The following is a 19,486-nucleotide window of genomic DNA, read 5'->3' on the forward strand; positions in this document are numbered from 1 at the left end:
AGGAAAAATTAAAATATCCCTTAATGCTTCCCTGTTGGCTGACATTAAAATTAAACCGCCATATTTGTAAAATCGACTGTTATATTTCCATGCACATGTCCCCACTTCGCCTCAGAGTCATTTCCTCTGTAACCTGATAGCTGACCGTAATGTGTCTAATAAAGCGCCTTTAAGGGACGTGCAGAGGGAATTTATGCAGACTTGCGAAATTCAAACGCACTCTGGCGCGCATAGCCACACACACACACACACACGCACATACACAGACACACACGCACACACCGTCTCGCTGGCTGCGTGTGTGTGAGGTGCCACATCGAAGCGGAGTACAAGTGTAGGAAAAAGAGCATCATGCTGCTGATTCTGCTGCAGTTGTTGGTCCTTGTCTCCTGCGCTCCTCCGCGGTGTGACCCAGCGTTTCGAGGTGAAGTTTCCTCTACTTTTATATGATCACACACTTTTTTATTTATTCTTAAAGAGCGAGCATCCGGACCTGCTGCGTGAATTGGATACGGCATGTCTTCACGTGCAGATTTATGGACTTTTCTAGATTCTAGTGGTTGAAGATGATGCTGGAAAACTTTTTAAAAGCACCTTATGTGTAACTTAACTACTAAAAAACTACTAAACGTTTATGGATATGATTAGATGGTAAACTTTGGTTTGTGAAATTGTGTTAATATTATGGATGGAAGAATGTTTTTCAAAATTATGATTATTAATTCACCATCTTGTAGAAATGATACTTTGTGGACAGACAGGCATTTGAGAAAGCTGCTGATGCAGGAGCAGAGGTTGATCAGCAGACAACTTTACAGGCCACAGTGAGACATTTATAAAAAGCCACTCTGCCATCTAGTGTCTGCCACAGTGTCGGCTAATGACATACTGATGTGTCTTACTTGCAGGACTGTGCAGGCCAACAGTGGAAGAAAAACGTAAGTACCCTTGGGCTTTGGAGGAAGAGCCGTGTCATACATTGGGCTGTTTGTCATCCAGCTTGCCTCATGTTCGGAGCAGCTGATCACACCTCTCTCGGCTGTTTAACCCATAAATAGCGTCTCCTCTTTGAATTGTGATCCTAAAACCGCTCTGTGTTGTTTGTACCTGTGATACTAGAAAGAGGCCAGGCCCTAAAGTCATCCCCCCCTCCCTGGCAGGTCAGATGCCTGTGCAGTTAAATCCCCGGTGGATTTGGTTTGAGTCAGTGTTTTTAACAACAAAACGGATGAGATCATAAGTCAAGCTGGGTGTAGTCTTAATGGAATCTGGCCTGAAAGCCATGAAACCATCATGTGTATTTTTAGATGATCAATGGCACTATGAAATATTCAAATTCTAATTTCCAGAGATAATAGAAATATTTGGAACTAGATGATTGAAGACAGCACAGTGAGGATCCTGAGTAAGTGTGTGATAGATGGAGATACAGAGCAGATCCTGATCCTTTAAGACTGATAAAATTAGGATGAATAAGGGATGTTACCTGTAATGTTTTCTGCACTTTTTTCATACTCCTACTGAACAACTTGGTTTAACCTGTTTCAGGGCCGTTGCTAGGAATTCTGGGCCCCTGAAAGAATACTAAAGTGGGCCCCTGACTTTTCCACTTTTTTTCTTAGACTACGCATGTATTCTCATTTTTTATTTAGCCTACTGTGTTTTTATGCTAATGCAGCACTACTATGAGTATTAGTCAGGGTCTTATGCAGAATAAATCAGTCATACAAAGATTAGACTACTAGGGTTTTTTGTGGGCCCTACTGGGCGCTGGGCCCCGAGAATTATCATCACCTTTCTCCCCTATACAACGGCCCTGACCTGTTTGGATGTTATTTTATGTACCACAGCCAAATGCACAGATGTCCAGCTGTCCTACTGCGACGACATGCCCTACACTCAGACGATGTACCCGAACATCCTCGGCCACCGGTCCCGCGACGAGGCCGAGACGGGTGCGGAGTATCTCCTCATAAGTGTGGTCGAGTCCCTGCTGAGTGGAGAGTGCAACCCCGAGATCCGCATGCTGGGCTGCTCGGTGTTGGCACCGCAATGCGAGAAGGAAAAGGTGCTGAAGCCGTGCCGCAGCACCTGCGAGGTAGTGCGTAAGAAATGCAGCCATGCTTTCGACAGGATAGACATGGCCTGGCCCTACTTCCTGGACTGTGACCGCTTTTTTGTCAGTGACGAAGAAGGATGTTATGACCCAATGGAAGGCCTCCAAGGTGAGACATAACTTTAGTGTTGTTGATACGGTGACCTCATGTGTGTCCTCATAAATAGTGAGGCTTTTGTTGTTGAGCTCTAACAGCGTATTGTTCTCATCTGAAAGAGAGAATTGTCATCCAGAGAGTTTTCCCTCAACATGTTTTCTGCAGGCATCTGGTTTGTAGACCTACTCATGTGGCTCACCTCAAAATAAAATCGCAACAGGAACGCCTCACGTCCCCGCGTACACCCTCACTCTCGCTCGGTGCTGTGGCTGTTTTCATGAGGAGCCTAGCTCTATAAACAGTGGCGAGCATTGTGTGGCAGTGTATCTGAAAAGCTGTTGTAAATTCTTGAAGTGAAAAACAGGTTTCCAAGGAGATAAAAAAAAAATCCTACTGCTGCTCACAATAGAAATCATGTGTGAGCCATATGAGAGCATGAACAGCATGAACGTCTGCACTGACAGAACAGAGAGATTTTGGCATTTACTATGTAGCCTACAGTAAAATGTGGACATGGTCATGAGGTCTTTAAGTCAAGCGCTGGAATGAACCATACCGTCCTAACCTATATAACAACTATAACAAAGTGTCGCACTTTTTATTGTGGTGCCAATATTTTTCCGCCATGAAGCAGAATGAGGTTCAGATGTCTGGCAGGAGGTCGAGGCCTGTAATTTCTCCCATATTTGTATTTAATGTCAAGCTGATGTTCGGTTCTGTTGTGATACTATCTGACCTCCAGTTCCTCATACTGTACAGCATGTCTTGTTTCATTTACTTAAACTAGTTCAGCATCGTGGAACAATTTTCCAATACATAAAAAGATTCAATGTAATAACAAAAGGTCAGGTCTGGGTGAGAGGTGAAAAACGGTCAGTTATTTGCTGTGCCATTTGTAGAAAAATGATATTGTTGTGTTGTTGTTTTTCAGGCCGAAATGTTCACTACTACTTGATTCCAGCTAATGACATTTCTGTCAGCTTTATTTTGTCTTATACAGTGTGTTACAAATGAGTATATGGGTTGTCTGGTGTTGTTTGAAGATGTCACTCTGGGTTTCTTCAGTTTTACAGACCAAACAATTAATGAAGGTATTGAATGACGGAGTCACTGCTGATGATAATGATGTTTGGTAACAGCTCAGACAGGCTATTAACCAGTTTAGGTCACTGGTTCTCAACTATAAATGTTATTCATAAAAAAACAAGTACTTTTGTTATTGCTGAACTTTATTTTGTGTTTTTTCCCCCTCTTGTTCTACTGTCATTTGAGTATAAAGATTTTTATTGTATGTTGATGATGTTTTTGTCTGACTCGGTTTTCAACCTTTTTTGGACTAAATTGGAAATCCTTATGGTATTCCTACTCAATTTGAAGCTAATCTAAAATAAGATTAGCCAAGTGATAATGAATGTTTTATGTTGATAATACAATACATGCTCGTAGTAATAGTTCGGTTTGGTTTTGGTTTGGCTGGAGCAGTGGCAACCAGCTGGTGAACCAGTGAAGCATTTAGCAGCAATACTCCTTCTTGACTTGGTTGCGACCAAAGTAGTTATTTATTTTAGTACATTTTTAAACCATAGTAGCCAAAGTCCAGGGTAGGTGAGTTCTGAAGTTTTGGTGTTGTTGACACATATAGCAAACAACATTATGGTAACAATGATGTGTGAATAGTTGAAGAAATATCCCTTAAAAGGTTAACACGACCAAGCCATAGTAGTAAAGGCTTTTTAGCTGTTATCCCATCCAAAGAGCACTTCCAAGAAAAGATTTCTGAGTCCAGGAAGCATGCCTCCTGCACAGACATTTTAATGATGTGTGAATGTTGTGTTTATGGCTTGTTCAGCTTCCCTCAAAACACAGAAGAAACACATAGATAAATGAATTCAGCTTTTTGGAAATACTCTAATAAGGAGATAAAGAGAGGCATACAGTGTACCGTAGCTGCCATCTGACAGATCCAGTCTATTAGGTCATGTGAATCTGGCAGTACTGATGTTTTATGTATTCCATCTGGTTTTGGAGCTATTATTACTGGTTTCTGCTGGTGTCAAACTAAGTTTAAGACTAAAAAAGGGGCAGACTTCATCAGACATCAGCAGCTTTAATGTGTCAGCTCAAATAAGCACTTTGAGTTCATCAGGTATTTGGTGTCATACCTACCAATTTAACACACATTCCTTCTCGTTGCTGCTGTTTGTACCATTCGAACTCTGGCAGCTCTTCAAGAATGGAGATAACATTAAAGCAGAAGTAAGCGATATTTTTGTGTTAATATAAGTCTTAAATAGTTATATCTTCCGACAGCAATCACTTACATAGAGTGTTTGGACTGAAACACGGGTCTGTCAGTCCCTCTGCTCTGCTCTGAGCCGAGGAGAAAACATTTATCGTATCCTACAGTTTTTATCCAATGAGGAGAGAGAACGGCATGAAGGGCTGTGTGTGCAGCCAAGGGATGCGCCTGAATGTGGTGACGTAGGGACGAAGACGGGGGCTGCTAACTCCATCGGCTGACAGGACGTTATGGTGCGTTCAAGGCAACCCGTAACTTGTGTTTTTTTCCGACCTGTGAAGTCGTACCAGTTCGATCTGGTACGAGTTCACGGGTCGGAAGTTACGAGTGGCCGTTATAGTGACTTTCACAGGTAAAACAGGTCGGAAAAACACGAGTGGGTTGCCTGGAATGCTACAAAGTCGTAAGTCGTGACTTGAAGCTGTAATTTACGGTTTCAAAAGCCGGCCTGGAACGCAGCATTGGCCAAAACGACCGCATCGCTTACTTCTGCTTTAAGATCTGGGAGATCTCAAAATGTGGAGCTGAAAGCTGATGACATGTTTGTTTTTTCTCCCCAGCAGACCAGGATGCAGAGGCCCTTGAGAACATGGAGGGTTTTCCTCAAGAAGACCCTGCTACCTCGATGCAGTTCACCTATCACTCCAATGCCCAGATGATCAGTACCCTGAAGAAAACTGAAGAACAATGCTCCGACATCGCCCGGACCTACAGCATTGGAAAAAGCATGGAGGGCAGGGAGCTGCTGGTGATCGAGTTCTCAAACAACCCGGGCCAACATGAACTGCGTGAGTAGCGCTCATCATCCTCTGGGTTAAATAGTCTACGATGTTGCTCTTTTCTTAATCAGTTGCTGCAAATGTGACCTTCTGTAGTCGAACCAGAGATGAAGTATGTTGGAAACATGCACGGAAATGAAGTCATGGGCCGGCAGCTGCTGATCTACTTGGCTCAGTATCTGTGCTCAGAATATCTGCTGGGGAACGAGCAGGTCCAGAACCTCATCAACACCACGCGCATCCATATCCTGCCCTCCATGAACCCAGATGGATACGAGGTGGCTGTAACTGGAGTCCAAGACAACAATGACGGTTACGAGGAGGAGGTCGGTTCTCCATTCACATTCAGGCTTTGGTAACTAAGAACAAGTTCAGTAGCTGTTCATGTTTTGAGGTTTGTGTTTCACCTGTGAATCCCTCAGCAACATCACTACGATACTTGGAACATCGGTCGAAATAACGCGCAGAACATCGACCTCAACCGAAACTTCCCCGACTTGACCTCCGTTGTTTACAACCGACGCAGGCAGAAGGGCTACCGTACCGACCACATCCCAATCCCAGACTATTACTGGTTTGGTAAGGTACAGTGTGAATCCTTATTCATATTCCTGAATGATGTTTTTATGGCGCAATGGGTGATATTGTCAAGGGAAGCCTTTTTTTAATATCGAATAAACTCGATTTGTTTCGTTTCTTGGTCCGAATAAGTCTTAATGCCGCAATCCAGGTCGCACCGGAGACGTACGCCATCATGAAATGGATCCGCTCCATCCCGTTTGTGCTCTCCGCTAACTTCCACGGCGGCGACCTGGTGGTGTCGTACCCCTATGATCTGTCAAAGCACCCGCTGGAGCGCAACATGCTGTCCCCAACACCGGACGATCAGGTGAATGGGTTCCTGAATGGGTCATATAGAAAACTGAATATATATGATGATGATACATTTTATGTGTTAAGACTATTTCTTTGTTAAGTCCAAGTACGACTCATTGACCCAATATTTAGATATTATAGAATAAGATTATAATATTAATATATACTTATACTAATTTGGCCTTTAATTAACCAGGACAGGAAACAACTAATTACAGCAACATGATGCAGTTGGCAAAAAACGAAAGAAAAAAGTGTATCAAGATCTGAAGATGATGAGTTTTTCCTTTCACATATTTCCATTGATAATCTTTCATAAACCCTATTTTATAGTTATGATCAGGCAGTGTAAAAACGTGACTTGTTGGCAAGTATTGATCAAAAAGAAGAGAAAAATAATGCACCAGTTTCTATTTTGTAGGTTTTCAAGTTTCTGGCCAAAATATATGCAAGCACACATGAAACGATGTCCAATGAAAACGCTCGGTGTGGACCGTCTCGCTCTCACAGTCAGAAGGGAATCGTCAACGGAGCACAGTGGTCCAGCTTCGCAGGCGGTGAGTCAGAGAAGTAGATTATTAAGTCGAGTAAAAGCTGTGATTTGTGCCTCTAATAAAAGTGAAATAGTGAAATGTTGCCACTAGAGGGCGCGATTAGATCAAGTATGATCAAAAATCAGGGATGCAGTGAGGAGGAGGAGCCTCCAGACGTCAGCTGAACTTCCCATGGACTTCTGGGTAAAGCAGTTTTGTCTCTTCTCTGGTCAGGTATGCAAGACTTCACCTATCTCCACACAAACTGCTTTGAGGTGACAGTGGAGCTCGGTTGTGATAAATTCCCTCCTGAAGAGGAGCTGTCTCTGGGCTGGCACCAAAACCACGAGGCTTTGCTCGCCTTCATGGAGGCAGTAAGAGTTTCTCCTGATTCTGTTCATGTGTCGCTGATATTAAAATAGAGGGATTTTTCTATCCTGAAGTGTTTTTTTTTTTTTTTTTTAAATAAATGACCTTGTCTTGTTCCTCAGGCTCATCGTGGTATCAAAGGCATCGTGAAAGATGAGGCTGGAAATGGAATAAAAGGTGCACGGATATCAGTCAGAGGAATACGGCATGATATTACCACAGGTGATCATTTTTATCTGCTAAGTAGATGCACCATTATTTTTCTCACAGATGAATGGTCTTTGCATAAGACAGAGTAGGCTGTAGCCTGTGATATTAACTTGCTTCTACACTCATTCATTGATTCTAAATGGACTCATGCAACAAAACTTGGCATATTTTGACTTTTGTTTAGTTTTTGTTTGGCACATTGATGTGGGAGTTAATAATGCCAATCAGGAATGATAGGCTAAATTGTATTGAAGCCAAATGCAATGGCTATAGTGTGATATTGTACTGTAAATGCACAGGTTGTAAACATGGGAATCTTTCACATCTTCATTATCCATCCTATTTAATTAGACTCTCCTTCAAACGCCCACCTCTACCTTTCTAAATCAGTGTGTTCCTGTGCCCTAGTTGAAAATGGAGAATACTGGCGCCTCCTGGTCCCCGGCATCCACATCGTGTCCGCCTCGGCCCCGGGCTACACCCGAGCCCTGAAGAAAATCCACCTGCCTCCTCGCATGCAGACAGCCGGCCGGGTGGACTTTGTGCTGCAGAAAGCTCCTCCAGAGCTGGACACGCTGGAGGAGGACACGTCATCCACGGACTCCTACGACCGCTTCGATCCTTACAACCAGTATGAGCGCTACACCCTCATGAGTAACTTGAGCCAGAACCGAGAGGAGAGAGTGGAGAAGCCCTGGTGGTGGAGCTACTTTGTCCAGCCAGGTGGCCCCGCCCCCACCTGGCTGCTAAAACAGCTTTAATCCGAGAAGTGGAAGCAGTTTCACCTTCACACAGTATACACACACGCCAGGCGATCATTTAAAGGATGTGCTGCTTTCTATGTGGTTACAAGGCAGAAAAAGTGTAAAGCTAACTGGCTGGCCTTCATGTTAGCTTTTTACCAACCAGACAGTAAAACACCTTTAATTAAAGTGAGAGTCAGGCAGGAGCTTTAAAGTCTGTAAGCTTTTGCTACAACATTCAAACAGCTTCAGTTTGCAACCATCATAAAGTGCAAAGTTATTAAAGAGTTTGTATTTTCTAACAATTTTACAGCATAAATAAAGAGTTTTATATGTCATATGATTGTTTATCAGCCACATACAACCTGATTTATTTTTCTGTTCAACCCAGGCTCCATCAATTTATTTTTTAGAGGGTAATAAACCACAGTGACCACTAGAGGGCAAGCTATATCAACTGCTGGCTGAAGTCACTGCAAACAATGACAGTGTATCATCTGTAGCATTAGCAGAAATACTACAGAGCAGGTGAGTTTTGGCTGTAACGCTGAGTCAGGGTTTTTCTGTTGTTATGAATGAAATTCGTCTCACTTAAAAAATATTGGCTTTATGGAGCAACTAATCTTTATCTTAAATAATTATTGCTGAGGAAAGTCTCTGTAACAAGTTGTGACTTGTAGATTCATATCTGTAACTGCAAAACCATGATTTATTTTATTTATTTAATTATGTATTTATTTTTACAAAATATGAGCAGAAAATGGAGGGAGGAACAGTTTTCTGGATAAACACCAAGATGTTTATGATTTTAGAGTTTAGGCCAAGTCAAGTTATCAGCATGAATTAGCTCCTCAATAAAGAAATCATTACAACAAAGTAGGAATGAGGAAGAAGATGGAAAAGAAGGTGTGAGTGTGTTGTACTGCTGCCAAATCACAGGAACAGCTGGAGTGAATAGAAAACATAACAGAGAGGAAAGTGAGAGATACATGGCTGAGGTGAATCTGACAGTTAGTTAAATGAATTGTTCTCCCAAACAATAAATGGATAAAAGTTTGCTACAATGAAATTTGATGTAGTACAACAAAATGAAGCAACGCATTCAAGAGCATTGCCAGCCCTGGGGTGGAGCGAAGTCCCAAATCTTGTAAACAAAACAGCTCTTCAGGATTTTTATGTAAGGTCATGAAAGAAGCATGGGAAAAGCAAATTACCCCCAGATAAAGGTCGAGGAACACTATTACAGAATTATAGGAGAAAGTCTGGTTAATCAAGTACGTGACCCATGACAAGTCAGTGAAAAAAAAAAAAGCTTCTCAGGGGATTTACAAAACACAAACACATGATCTGGCACCAAACTCAGTCAGCAAAACACTAGAGAAACCTCCATCTACAATGGGTTTGTACTGTAGTAACACACATGGTGGAGAGCTTTCGGTAAACTGTCAGATGGCATCAGTGACGTGTTTTTCCATGACGTGCAAGTCTGTTTCAAATATCGCATTTCGTGATATATGGTAGTAGCATCACAGGGCCTGGAAATTAGTATTGTCATGGCTCTCCTTAGTATTATTCACCGTATATAATGGAGTGCATACAACAGAACAAAAGGAATAGAAGCCTACACCTACTTAGGCCAATGTACAGGTAAACACTGATGTGGATTTACCTCCATCAGATTTTCATAGTATGCAAATCTTCTGAAAAGCACGTGAACATGATTTGACAATTCAGGAATGAAATTATAGCACTAATGCTGAGAACATTGATCTCGCTTTAAGAGATCTGTGACATCCCGGGGTTACACGGGAATGCTATCGGAAGATGTCCAGCAGTTAAACGTATATTTTAGTTTTAAGTATGAGTGTACATCCATTGCTGAATAAATTTAACATTTAAAAAAAGAAGAAATATTTAAGTGTAACATCACAGTAATCCCTCCTCACAGATTGGCGGGACTGAAGTCCAACCCAAACCAAACACAGTGTCAAACAGGCCCGTACTGCTCTCTGTATGAAGGAAAGACTAGTTTGACTTGTCACATGCTCTATAGCCAGCATACGACAATCCCATGCAGGATTGACCCCTGTTTGCTTTTCTGGGGCCAGTTCCTTGAGCCGCCCATGTCAGGTGGGGTGCTGGGTCACCAATTACTTGGTGAGGCTGAGAAAGTAGCAGAGAGCTGCCCTGAGCTGCCATGTTGTATTAGCATCATGCTGCTGGCAAGTAGGTAAGTAACGCCTCATTTCAGTTCAGTGAGCCTGCACTGTGTTCTCAAAGGAGCTTTAATACACTTATGTCCCGCCTCCAGATCAGTTTGTAACTATGACTATTTATGAACACTCAGTCCACCATGTGAATATAGTGTCAGTAGGTGCCAGTATCGCAGCGGGGGGTGGGGAGGATTTGTATACCAAGTTTACAGTATTTGATAACCAGGCTGACATTCATGATTTTGAATTATTGTTACTCATTGAGCAAACTTTATATAACATTTTTCCAAAGACACAAGTTAATAAGTGCTTTTAAAATGAAGTATTAGTTTCCATTGGTAGATCTTATGTCTTCCTAACTTTATTTACTTTTAAATGGGCATTATGCTAATTATTTTGTACTGTGGTGTGGTCCTATAGGATTTAAAATGTGTCTCTCACAAACTCTACATGATCTAAAGATGCTTAGAAATAAGCAAACAGATGCATCCTGGTGATGAGTATGTAAAGTATATTACCTATACCCAACTTCTCCCTGCATTGTCCCTATTAACACACTGTATTAACTATCATCCAATAAGAAACCAATGTTATCTGATCTTGGGGTAAAGATAAATTGGAAAGGTTAAGGACTGAGGAATGGACTCCTAATTAATTTTAATTAACATTTTACTGTGACCTGCCCGACATCTTAGTGTCTGACATCTGCCTGTAGTTTGTTTTTTTTGCGGATTTGTTCGCTACACTCCACTTGTCAAGGTCAAGAAAGGACTTAAGTTCATCAGAGGGGTTCACTAGACTGATCTTCAACAGGTGAGAACAGTTGAGATAAAAGAGAATTAAACTAATGCTGACTGATGCAACATGTCTTATTTCAGGAGATCAAAATCTTCCTCAATCATAACATTCATTGAGTTTTACTGCACCGAGTGAAAACATTGTCTCCAACATCACACATCATTGCTGTCTCTCTGCGGATGTAACTCCATTCTCTTTTTTATGATCCTTACCCCGGAGATTCACTGAGCCCTGCCAAACTCTCATAATTGCAAAAACAGCATTTCATTTCCCAATAATGGCTCAATGTCAAGTCCAATTCAGTCTGGTTGTTAAGCGGCAGCAATTACCGAATCGTACATGTGCAGACAACTCCTCCAGTGGGTGATAATAAGCCACTTTCTTTGTTACAGACCCTGAACAAACTCGAGGGGGAACACGTGAAGCAAAGATAATGCGACCAGTCGAGCGTGAGTGTATACAAAACCCCACCAATCGTTCTTGTGGAAAACCCCTCAGCTATGACAAACGCAGGTCCAACTGGGTTAAGGTGATTCCACTTTAATAGTGCTGGGATCCCTAACCACAACAGAATCTAACAATAGAGAAATACAGCTGCTCGTTTGTGGAAGTCACTTCCCTTTGAAAATAAGAGGCTTGGTCCAGGTTGATGGACTGCTGGTGTTTATGATCTTGGGAGGTATACGTGGAGGATTTGAGAGATTCTTTGTGGATTTTCTGTTGGTTTGTTTGGGGTTTCCCCTTCGGCGTGACGGTCAGAGGTCACTGTACAACAAGGCCACACAGGCTTTAATTTGACCCGCAGGTTCTGGGGAAGAATCGTGTTTGTTGACATGTTCCTCCACAGTTTGATTGTGTTAATTTGTTTTGGTTTATCTCTGAAACGCTCTGATAGTCCATGAAAAGAAAGGCTCAAAGGGGAAAGCTGTATGGACTTGGCATATGCTCATTCGACCTTAGGTCATTGCCTGGTGGCACAGGGGCACCAGACCCTTAAAAGTTTCATAAATGTATGTTTTTCTGTTTGTTTGTTTTTAAACTCTGTCAAATCATGTCGTTGGTTGTAGCAAAGAGTTGTGACGGTAAAAAAATTGGATACATCCATGTGTAAGATGTATTTCTGGTTATAAACAGCAATGCTAGTGTCTCTTTGAGGCTGTACTTTAGCACACTGGTGATTTTACCTCAATCCTAAAACAATGACTGTATTAACATGCTGTTATTTTGCATATAGGCTAATATGTGCTATTTATGTGGTTGCCTATCATGATCTAACCTGTTAGCATGCTAACCTTTGCACCAAATTTAGCTCCTAAAAAACAAAGTACAGCAGAAGCCCTCATGGGAATATCCACAAAGACCAAAAAGGTGATTACAATTCATGCTGACTTGAATGTCAACTTCATAATGGCAAGTCCCTTCAAGCAGAACTTTTAAAGAAGGTTCCCTATTTGTTGGATCCATGCCATGAAGAATTGAGGCTGAAGCACAGAGAGGCCCTACACAGTATTTAACGTGGTGTTTCTAATAAAGTGCTCACCCCATTAGTGACTGAATTGAACAGGAAACAAAGCAGTTCCTTCGTTTAGCTGGGCCGCACTAAAAGCCTTTCAGTGTTGCCTCAATGTGTTTCATTCAATTTAATCAGCTTAAGAGCATTAGTGTATTGGTCTTTTTACAGTTTGTGCATGTACATGGAATATAGGATGGAAAAACAAAGATCACAGAACGTGACAAAACAATATAGTCATGAGTCTGTGATCCTTTGTAGATCAGTGTTGAGTGATTCTGGGAAGCTACAACCCTCTGCTTACGTTTTTATCATCAGAATGTCCCGAGTGTACAACCCCAACGGCACAGGCTCTTCCAAACACCCGTCTCTTTTACTGGATTTCTACAATATGTACTCAAGTAACACAGGGATCAGTTGCATTAGACCTTGTGTGTTGCACCGTACAGTCTCTACCATATCTCTCCTGTCTCCAGTTTAACTGTGTACAAGGGATTTGTATTCCGACTAGATAAGATGATTTATTAGTTGTGGTTAATCTGAGCCCACATATGATTTATTGTAAGGCGGCCTGCATTGAGCATCACGTCAAAGTTAATTCCACTGCTGTGAATAGAAACAGACCAAGTTCATAACCGAGATGCACTCTGACAGCTATGGAAACATAAGAGCACAGTAAGTCTGGACCAAAACAGGAAAAATACACATGGACTAAAGTTTAGTCACAAGAAAGTTCACTGATGGAAATCAGAAGGACATGATTTTGGATCAATTGCAATGTACAGTCTTGTTTGTCTGTAGGTAATGATCCCTTTACCACCACAACACTCCAAAAGGTTATTCACCCTTATTTCTTATTTCATGGATAAATGTGTAAACAACTCTGCTGTGCCTGACTGTTACATAGCCTATTAATAAATGGTGAAAACAAACTGTCTATATGTATGCCTTTATGCTTAAAAACCTAAAAATATAAACTGATGTAGTCTCAAAATGAGTGCTACTCAGACATGTAGTAGGCTAAACAGCTGTGTTCAAACACTGCCGACTACAAACCGGAAATGACGATAGGCAGCGAACAGGTGCGTTGATTATTGCCCGTCTTCCGGCGGGTTTAATCAACTGTCTTAAATTGCAGGTGTGTTTAATAACTTAGCAGTGGTGTTCTCCCGATGTAATATGATGTTGTTGTCAAGCTGCGGCGCCACCGGCGTCTTCTTTGCCGCCGTTTTTGTAAGTTTGAAAATACGTGACTGTCAGCGGCCCCTCCCCTTCCACTTTACGTTCCCAAGATGGCGACCGTTGAGGCGGCTTGTTATGACAAGAGCGCAACATTTGGGTCCTTTTTAGTTATCACAGACGCAGTAATTATTTTTCAGGTAGGACACCAGTTTCTTTTAACCAGAAGGTTAAAACGGAGGGATTTATGAAAACTTTTAGGCCTACTGACTGCTGAATTAGTAAATTGAAGTTCATGTTTGGCCTACATTCACCTGTCCAAGGTAGTGACAGAGGATCGGGAAGTCAACGTTTGCATCCTTTTCCTGCGGATGACTATCATAGGTAAGATTAATTCTACTTTATTCTCTACATCTACTGTTTCAGTTTCCATTGAAAGTGTTATAAAGGTTTAAATCTGCTTACAAACACAGAGGGATTGAAAAGTGGTGCAATTGTTTGTTCTCAGTAGGTTCTCAGTTATTGTTTGGGCGGTGCCATTATTGGTCAGTATGGATAACAAGTGTGGTTTGGTGTAAAAACAAAAAACAAAAAGCAAAATAGAGGCCAAAAGCCAACTCCAGATGAGTTCATGTTTCTCTGATAACATTTGGAATCAGATGGTGAGAAGATTTCCAGGCCGTAGGATTGATCAAGTTTGAAGGTGTGCGTTTAGGTAATGACAGTATCTGGAACGTTCCCACTGTATGGATGTGAATAAATTTCCTTTTTTTTTTGTAAAAAAAGAGAGAGTTAAATTCATCGTGTCAGAGTGTAGGAATACTCTGGCACATTATGGGGTGTTGTATTACACTGCTTTCATATTCTGTCTCTCTTTCGTGCTCGGGTCCTTCAAGTCAGTAACTGAAAAGAATTTGAACCGACCTCTGTGTGTTTATTGGTATATTTCTTATTCCTAATGACTAGTTAGACGAGACCGGTCTGAAGTAACAAGCTGCTGAGATTGCCATTTTTATGATAATATAGGAACCCATACAGTCTTTTCTTCTCTAAACCCTCATTTCCTTGAACTGACGTCACCTGTGTCATCGTTGATGGGGTGTTTAGGCTCAAACGAGTAAGATAAAAAGAGACAGTGAAATCAAGTTACCTGGACAAAAAGCATTTTCCACTATTGAATGCTGCCGGTGAGGCCAAAGGCTGATGTAGCTTATTCCTCACGGAGCTCCAGTGTTGGTCTGTTAAAAACACATCGCTGAGCCTCACTGTTGCCCTGGGTGACATGTTCCCTCATCACGATGAACATCGGCACTGCAGTTTATTTTGATTTGATTCCAGCTGCTGTAAATACTCACTAGTCTCCTGAAAATATACCCCAACAAATTATTGACTCTTGTTTGGGTAAACTAGCCTACTTTGTCTAGGCTTTTTTTTTTTTTATGCCTTTTTGTTTTTTGAAGAAGAAACAGGCTTGGGGGGTGAGTGCCACAGACAGGCTAGTGAGGTTGAAAAGTGTTGATATTATACAAAAACTGACACATTGTTGGTTTTGGTCTTGTCAAAGGATTGTGTTTTTGAAAATAAGAAGTATAAAGTAACATCTGCCTCCTCCTTTAAACCACAGACACACAGCTGCTTTGAGAATTTGTAGCATCAATCCAAAAATGTACCGTTATTAAGAAAATCTAAAGCTATATGTCCTCATACAGTGAAGATATATTGCATTTGTACAGAAAAAAATAATTTAGCCATGCCTTTTTTAAAAAAACAATTTCCTACTTGGCCATAGAGTAATAGAAGATGAATGTTTGCATACTTAAAGTCAACTCTCCTCACAGCAGGGGATCCTCCCATGTGAGTTATTCTCAGCAAAGCACAGTCTAGACAGCGCCAAATTTAAGGCCAGAATAAAACATAAAACACAATTGAAATAAGTGTTCTTGATCTTAATGCACATTATCACTGCGTCCTAGGGATAAAACACTTAAAAGTCAGTCATGAAGAAGAGAAAGCCTGAGGGCACTTTAGGCTGGGTACATGGCTGTGATGCATCCAGCTACTTTAGCTGTCATGCAGCAATATCTCAGAGCCTTTGCTTATGCTTGGCTTAAGCCATTTAGCAGCGCCCTGGTTAACTGAAACCGACAAAACTTCTGATTCCAGCCTGATCTTGGAATAACACCCCTGGCGATTGTGAAGCTGTCTTTGCCCATTTCATCCAGCGAGGTCCCACAACTGCATTTGTAGCTTACAGATGCAGAGAGGAAGATGCCTTATGAAGCTACAACTGTTGCCCAGAGAATTAAATCAAATGGAAAACATAAAAAAAAAGAAGAGAAATCGGATCTGGCTGACAGTTGTAGGAGGGGAAAGGGGGCGAGACTTGTACTACTGCTCGGAGAGAGTGCCAGATTAAAGGGTGCAGAAGTGCCATCACATAAATAAAACAGGATGGCATTTGGCCACTTAAAGCCAATGGGCTCTCCAAAGGGTAAAGTGTTGGATGATTTCAGTCGAATATTTGCCACGAGTTGCTCTCTGCACAAAGTAGTTGCCCGGGAATTGTGCAGCACAACAACTCTGGGTGATGAGATGTTTACAGCTGAGTAGAAATGTGAACACTGGGCATGTGAGAAGTCAAATCTGCTCATGACACTGGACAAAATTTTCACTGAACATTACAGACACAGTGTTACTGGAGTAAAAAGGGCTTAGATAACCAACTCTTATACAAGGTTGTTTTTGATGAAACCGGAACTGAAGTGGTGTAATGCTAATATTTGAACTGCTTGACACAATTAACACAAGCAGTCTATGGAGTGTGAGAAGAACAGCTGTATTCCCATCCCCAGTATCATACAGTATGCATATAGGTTGGTTTTGCCATTGTATGCTGTATTTGAATTGAATTGAAATCTTTATTTCGAACATGCATGAAACAGAATTTAAACAAAATCTCCATTGTCAGAGAGAAAAATAAATAAAAAGTTGTATAAAGTATAAAATAAAAAGTATATATTAAATAAAACAACATCTACAACAACAACAAAAAAACAAAACAACAAAATGCAATCAAACAAAAGGACAACATGGTTCGAAAAGGAGTAGGAAGAAGTAAAAAAAACTTATAAAACTCCTACCCCTACTCTCTTTTTGTACTGTTTTTTGTATTTGTACTGTAGATAGTATGCTGTATAATGAATTAACTAACACCATCAAGTTGTAACTTATAGTGTTTCTCACTTAATGCTCAGACTAAACAACTGAAACACAATGCAGGGCCAAAGTTGTGGACCAGGGGCCAGTGGAGGGCTGTAGGATGGAGGCCACCCATACCCTACTATGCTTCTCAATGTAAATTCACAGGGCTTCCATGAGATGCTAAGGTGGTTGATATGTTTTCAGTTCTGAAATCAGTGCACAATCAGTTAAAGCTAGTCCTATATATTTTCATAATAACAGGAAATGTAATGTGTGCACTGGCCGACTCCAGTCAACTTCGGATTACATATAAGTATGTTATGACCGCTACCAAAAAGGAAAATAGCCTGTGACGTTGTATGACCGGTTTATATTTTTAATCCTGATGTGTCACTGCGTCGTCTGTGGCGTCCAGCAGATCTCGGGCATCACAGTGCAGCACAGGACCCGGACAATCTGTAAAACAAATGTAGTTTATAAAGGCCAGCGTTTTCGTCACCGCATGCTCACGCTAACAAGTTAATTACGCATAGTCCTGTGCACATGAACTTTAAGCTTGTATTAGCAGTCAAAAGAGATCTGCCGTTAGGTGCGCCGAGCTAATTATGTGATGATAAATCTTCTATGGCATGAGGTAATTTCTCATTGCTCTTTAAAGATAGTAGAGAATGTGGCAGATAACTGCTTGAAGCCTTTGCGAGTCAGCAGCGGCTAAGCTAAATGTGGCAGCAAGTGTCAGGCCAAATCAATACACGCTTCCCAGGATTCCTTTGGTGCCATAATCCAGGCTGTGGTGGGCACTGACCCTGGGGAGGCCTGGCCTCTTGTTTTCTTGCCCTGTTTTTTCATAAGCAGCTGCACTTATGGATATGACAGCGCTGAGCACAAGCTAATTACCTTAAAGAAAAAAAGAAAAGAAAGAGAAAGAGCAGATTTTGTGCTATAAACCGCTTAGCTCATATCTGAGACACATTGAAACGTCTCTTCCCAACAGTGGGCAGCTTCAGCTCGCCCCTGGGAGGTGGGTTGTGCAGAGAGAGAGAGAAGGAGGAGGAGGAGGAGGATGGCGTTTCACAAAAAAAAAATTGCGGATGACCTCAAGCTCAAAGGCTGTACAATTTTCACTAGCTGTGAAACTGAACTCTTAATGTGCGGCGCAAGGATGATTTATGTGTCAAATCCTCCCTTTGGATGTGCAGTTTTTGGTCAACTCTTTCACCTCACCGAGTCATAATTTGATTTCCTGCGCAAGCTACATTTTTTTTTTTTTTTTTTTTACAGATATTTCTCTAAGAGAGGCCCCCCGTGTCTTCCAGCTGATTTCACAGATCCCATTAAGTCATAATCTTGTATTATCTGCCTTAAAATAACAAGAGATAATCCTGGCATCAGGCTAATCAGCCGTGAAATTGAAGAATCTCCTCGGCCAACTGGATTCCGCTGCAGCAAGTTAACACATGTTAATCTTTGCATTCGGCATAAAAAACACTGAAATCCCTTTGAATAAATATAGATATGTACTTTTTAGCTCGTTTTGAATGATTTCTTTTTCTTCTTTTTCTTCACAGGAGGAAAGAAAACCTCTCCTTCCTTCACTCACCGGCAGAGATAATTTAAATCCAGGACGAGGAGTTGCAGGGAGTGCGAGCGAGGATTTCCAGAACATCACATCTTCCCCTTGTAAGCGGTACTCACTTACTTAAGCCATCAGCCGCTCATTAAAAATGTAAAATTAACGTTTTTAAAGCGGAACATGATTCTGCTTTGTGCTCAGGAGGCAGTGAGGCGTGACGCCTGCATATGAAATGCATTCGGTCATCCCCCTGGCAACAGGGAAGGAAAAGGTGCATCGAGTGAAACGAGAGCAGATTGCTTTTATTCTTTATTTAGAGAGTTATTCTAGACACTGAGTCAGAGACGCCCCGCCATTGTAAGAATCCTTCCTGCTCAATTGAGGCTGTTGGAGGAAAACGTTGAAGGCTGAGGTCTCTGTGGGGAGAGCACGAAAAGCAATTGTGGATTCTTATTTATCCTTATTCTTTTATTGTAAATACATCACAGATTTGAGTTGTTGACATTATCTTCCTCCTGAGGCAGTCTGCAAGCAGAATCCTGCAAAAACTGATATAACAATACACATAGTAATGGGAGAGCCAACAGCTGAGGTGTGTGTGGTGAGTTTAGCATCCTTTATGAAATGTGCTTGTGTTCACACAAACGTTTGGCCCTGGTTCCGCGGCCCCTTAAACTTAAATGTAGTCGTATTAATGCGCTCCAGGATGTGCTGGGTGTAATCTGTTCCATATTGTCAATTTCCTGCATAAACAGTGTATCCAGTTCCTACAGGATTTAGTTTAAATTGTGTGCACCAGAGACCAACAGATGAATCAGCCAGCTGATATAATGTTACTGGCTCAGCTTCTGATGAATCTCTGCGTGCACACACTGTACAGTATATTGACTGATTGGCTTCCTGAGGTCATTGAGGAAGTGTCAGAATAGCACTGAGATGTTAATTAGCAATAGCAAATCACCACGCTAACATGCTAATTTAAGTTGGAGA

General features: G+C 41.5%; 1 protein-coding gene across 2 annotated transcripts; it reads left to right on the top strand.

Annotated features, from left to right (window-relative positions):
• Positions 1 to 171: 171 nt before the first annotated feature.
• On the top strand, positions 172 to 8,358 carry LOC146969314 (carboxypeptidase Z-like). 2 transcript variants are annotated; one of them, XM_085759980.1, is made up of 11 exons: positions 172 to 424; positions 909 to 938; positions 1,851 to 2,225; positions 5,073 to 5,300; positions 5,388 to 5,617; positions 5,714 to 5,875; positions 6,022 to 6,180; positions 6,589 to 6,724; positions 6,935 to 7,074; positions 7,192 to 7,291; positions 7,688 to 8,358. In XM_085759980.1, the coding sequence occupies exons 1-11, from the start codon at positions 352 to 354 to the stop codon at positions 8,038 to 8,040; spliced, it is 1,986 nt and encodes a 661-aa protein (XP_085616106.1). In that variant the 5' UTR covers positions 172 to 351; the 3' UTR covers positions 8,041 to 8,358. The 2 variants fall into 2 exon arrangements, with proteins under 2 accessions (XP_085616106.1, XP_085616108.1); XM_085759982.1 differs by having other exon boundaries at positions 230 to 424; positions 5,076 to 5,300.
• Positions 8,359 to 19,486: the final 11,128 nt, after the last annotated feature.

This window comes from Trachurus japonicus, chromosome 18 (genome assembly GCF_045865225.1).
Source record: "Trachurus japonicus isolate A0001 chromosome 18, Traja_1.0".
Lineage (NCBI taxonomy): Eukaryota > Metazoa > Chordata > Actinopteri > Carangiformes > Carangidae > Trachurus > Trachurus japonicus.